Genomic DNA, 4259 nt, shown 5'->3' with positions numbered 1-4259 from the left:
TTGCATTGCATTCCATTTGACTATTATAGTTTGACTTGTGACACTAATGAGATAGAGTATTGTGCAAACCAAGAGAGCTCTGCTGCCAAACCTTCCCAGATTAAATGTGGTATTCAATTTCAACGTCGGCCAAAATTAAATGCTTCCTCACTTCCAATATAGATCTAATACTAAGAAATTAGAAATACTACTTGTAATCCTTCACTGCATTTTGTGAAGAGCACTGCAACACTTGCACAAGACAAAAACAACATGGAGGCAAAGAAGCAGAAAATGGCAATCCAAATCCAAGCACTGTCACTGATTATGTTACTGATGGCTTCACCTATTATGGGTTGGGGTTGTCCACGCACAAATAGAAGATGGTGCAAAGACTGCATTGTAAACCAGATGAAAAAGAGTTGTCCAACCTGCTATCCAGTCCTTCACTGCATGGCTCGTTGCTTATGGGATGGTGGTTTCAAAACAAATTGCATCAACAAATGTAATTGCTACAGTTGCTATCCTACACTCTATGATTGCAAGAGATGCATGACCAAATGCAAGTGCAGCTGCACCAACTAGCTCCTCAGAATTATGACAGTACCTTTTATTGTGTCAACCATCATAGTACTTTCTTTTACCTTAACTACTTGTTTTGGTTCTAAAAAATAAACTACTAAGCTCCTATTATTATGTATCAAAGTAGATATGCAAATCCAAAACAGTTGATGGATCTTGCACTTGTTCCGGTTTTATCATATGATATGAAATTTGACTAAGGTTTGTTTTAATGGAATTCATTTAGTAAACATCAATTTCACTGCCTTGTATATGGTATAGAAAGCGTAAGTACAATTAAAGCTTCCAAGGTAAGTAAGTAACTAGGTACAAAACTACCCAACACTCTGACTGCAAGAGATACATGCAGGGGCGGATCTTCCTGTTCCATGGTACCCCCAAGTTTTCTATATATATTAGATTAGGCATAGTCTTAACGCTAATATTCAGTTGGTGCAGCGGAAATGAAGTATGGTTTTCATATGGAGGTCGTGTGATCGACACTGCCATCCCCTTTTTCTTTATTTTTCTGTTATATTTTTTCTATTTTGTTAAAAAAAAGCCCTTACACAGATTCGAACCCGCACCCCCTACCCTGCAATCAAGCAAAATAAAGCACCGGACAAGTTAACAATTATGATACTTTCTTCACATAGTTTAAAATATATTTCATACAATACTGGCACCCCCAAGAAAATTTTTCAAGATCCGCCACTGGATACATGTCCAAATTCAAGTGCAATTTACTACTTAGAAATCACAGTACTTTCTTCTATTACCTTTACTACTTGTTTTGGGTCTAAAAAAATAAACTCCTAAGCTCCTATTATATTATGTACCAAATGTATCAAGCTAATCCAAGACAGTTGACGGATCATGCAATTTGTTCCGACTTTATCATATAATTGGAATTTAACCAAGCATTTGTTTGATTTTGCGACAAGTTTTCCGTGTTGGCTTGAAATCACGGCAAGTTTTACAAGCTCAGCTCTAATTTGTAGCTTTTAAGAAACCGCAACAACAACAACACTGAACCTGGGTTTGGAGGCTCAAATGCCAAACCAAACACACACTAAACTTATTTAATTTCATTCATTTAGGCTACATCAATTTCATTGCCTTGTATGCCATAATAACAAGCTAAAGTACAATCAAAGCTTTTAAGATAGGTAACTAAGTACATAACTACTTACAGTTAAGAGATAGTATTAATATTATACAACACATAATATACTATACTAAGCATAGTTCTAATTTGCAGTCTACAACTACAATTGTGGTCGTTCAGATGTCTAAACAATAATGTCACATGCAATTACAGCCGCATTTGCCTACATAATAATATCAACTTGATATTGCAGCAAAATGCGGCCATAATTACAGCTACGATATTGTTGTTTAAACTTTTAAACGACCACAACGGTAATTGCAGACCGCAATTGAACCAAACAAAGTTTTGAATCACACTCCTATCACAATTCTTGATATTGCATAGAATCCTGAATGATACATTCTCAATTACATGTGATGTGTTACACTTGTATAGACATAGAAAACCTCGGCATGGCGATCTAGATCGCGGTTGCAGACCTTTTGTGAAACAGTAAGTATACATATTTATATTCTATAAGTGTAAATCAGGGTTCATGAAGAAACCTTTGTAAGCAACGAAATCCCAAATTCTGGGCACAAAACTGTTCCATTTCATCACCACCTCTTTCTCTACAAACACTTTCTTCCATTTCTTCAACAACTTGATACCAATTATTCATCTCCCACCATTGATCAACTTTCACTTCCGAAACAGAATCAAGTATCTCCTGCAAACCCACAATCCGACGTGTCACCTTTCTCCTTGCTTCCCTAACCGTTGGATCGATCCCTGGAATTGAATCGAGTTTCAGAAGAAGTTTCATGAGTGCTTCGTTCATTTTCAGCTTTTCTAAGTGGTTGGTGCGGATTGAGTCTACGGTGTCTTGGAGCTGGATTAGACGTTGGATTTGATCGGCTTCGGAATCGACGGTGGAGATTTTGCGGTAGAGAGTGCGGATGCGGTGGGATCGGTAGGTTGATTGGATGGTGAGTGCGGCGTTGGATTGGGATTGGGGAGGGAGATGGGTGGAATTACGGGGTTTGGGAGGGGTAGTTTGGTCATTGTGGTAGGTGGTGTATGTGACGGTGGAATTGGAAGAAGGTTTCATTTCATGGAATGGAATAAAAACAGAAAGGGTGATTTTGGAGTCAGAGATTGCAGATAGTGGCAGATGAAATCTCAGTTTTGAGACAGTAGAGTTTGTAGGAAAATAGAAAAGTGCTTTTGTTTTGGATCTTTCCTTGAATGGTGTTGGCGCCAGTAATAGGCTTAAGGCTCTGTTTGGATAAACAATCAGCTTATATCACAAATGCGCTTACTTACCATGATAGACATTATCGTGTTTGTCATAACAAGTGTTTTGTGTAAGTTTATAAGTTTTGAGCATGCTCAAAACTCAAAGTTTATGTAAGTTATTTATCATAAAATAAAGTTTATCATGCTCAAAAAAAAGTTTATATAAGTTATTTATAAAGCAAAAGATAAAATAAAGTTTAATTGTTTTAAAATATGCTAATAGTTTTATTATGTTATAAGCTGTTTTCAAATACTATCTTAAAATTGAAAGAAGAAGAAAAAAAAAACTTGTGATCAACGGGGAGGCATATTCCAACACTCTAGAGCCGCTATCTTTGCCAATTTCATGGATAATTGTAGGCTAAAATATGGTTTTAGACCCTGCAAATATGCCTCGTTTTGGTTTTAGTCCCTGTAAAAAAAAATTTGTTTTTGGTCCTTGCAAATTTTTTTGTACAGGAACTAAAACCAAAACGAGACATATTTGCAGGGACTAAAACCATATTTTAGCCATAATTGTAATATGCTTGATCTTTCTACAACAGGGGGTCGTTACACATGGCACCGTAATAACAATGGTCACCGCATTTTATCTAAATAACTTGACAGGGCCTAGCAAATGTTGATTGGCGCCTAGCCTTCCCGGAAGCCTTTGTTGAAGTTTTATGTAGACTCTGATCATAACCTTATCCTCCTCCGTTTTGGTGGTCTCCCCCTAACTAGAGGGCCTAGACCTTTCCACTTTGAGGCTGCTTGGATTGATCATGAATCCTACTCTGATTTGGTTGTCAATGCTTGGAACTCTTCTAACCACAATCCGACTGTTGCTTTAAACAAGGTTAGAGAGCATTCTATCATTTTCAATCAAGAGGTCTTTGGTAATATTTTTAAAAGGAAAAGACAAGTTGAAAGAAGGTCGAAAGGGATTCAAATTTACCTTGAAAGAGCTGACTCCCTCCACCATGTCCTTTTGGAAAAACAATTTTAAAATGAATACAACCAAAATATACAAAGAATTGTGAGGTCTAGGCACAAAAACCAAAGCAATGGAGAGAGAAAATGAAAATATAATGTGAGTATGAGAGAGAAAGTTGTCATAAAAGTTGTCACAAAATGGATGTTCAAATATCATTTTTCAAAAGAGTTGTGTTATTTGAACATTCATATATGTAACAATTTTTGTGACAACCAAAATTTTACAAAAGAAATGAGGTAATGGCACAAAAACCAAAACAATAGAGAGAGAAAGTAAAAAGATAATGTGAGTATGAGAGAGAAAGATGTCACAAAAATTGTAAAAAATAGTTGTCCAAATATCATTTATCTTCTT

General features: G+C 36.3%; 1 protein-coding gene across 1 annotated transcript; it reads right to left on the bottom strand.

Moving 5' to 3' along the window:
• Positions 1–1570: 1570 nt before the first annotated feature.
• On the bottom strand, positions 1571–2996 carry LOC11410732 (BAG family molecular chaperone regulator 5, mitochondrial). Its single transcript, XM_003594168.4, has one exon. It carries the CDS (start codon positions 2739–2741, stop codon positions 2178–2180), a length of 564 nt encoding a protein of 187 aa, XP_003594216.2. The 5' UTR covers positions 2742–2996; the 3' UTR covers positions 1571–2177.
• Positions 2997–4259: the final 1263 nt, after the last annotated feature.

Source organism: Medicago truncatula, chromosome 2 (genome assembly GCF_003473485.1).
Source record: "Medicago truncatula cultivar Jemalong A17 chromosome 2, MtrunA17r5.0-ANR, whole genome shotgun sequence".
Classification (NCBI taxonomy): domain Eukaryota; kingdom Viridiplantae; phylum Streptophyta; class Magnoliopsida; order Fabales; family Fabaceae; genus Medicago; species Medicago truncatula.
The sequence above is the reverse complement of the archived record's forward strand: the minus strand, read 5'-3'. Positions and strand labels throughout refer to the sequence as shown.

Coding starts and splice junctions, on each gene's coding strand:
- LOC11410732 (XM_003594168.4), bottom strand. CDS start 2,741: ATGAAACCTTCTTCCAATTCCACCGTCACATACACCACCTACCACAAT.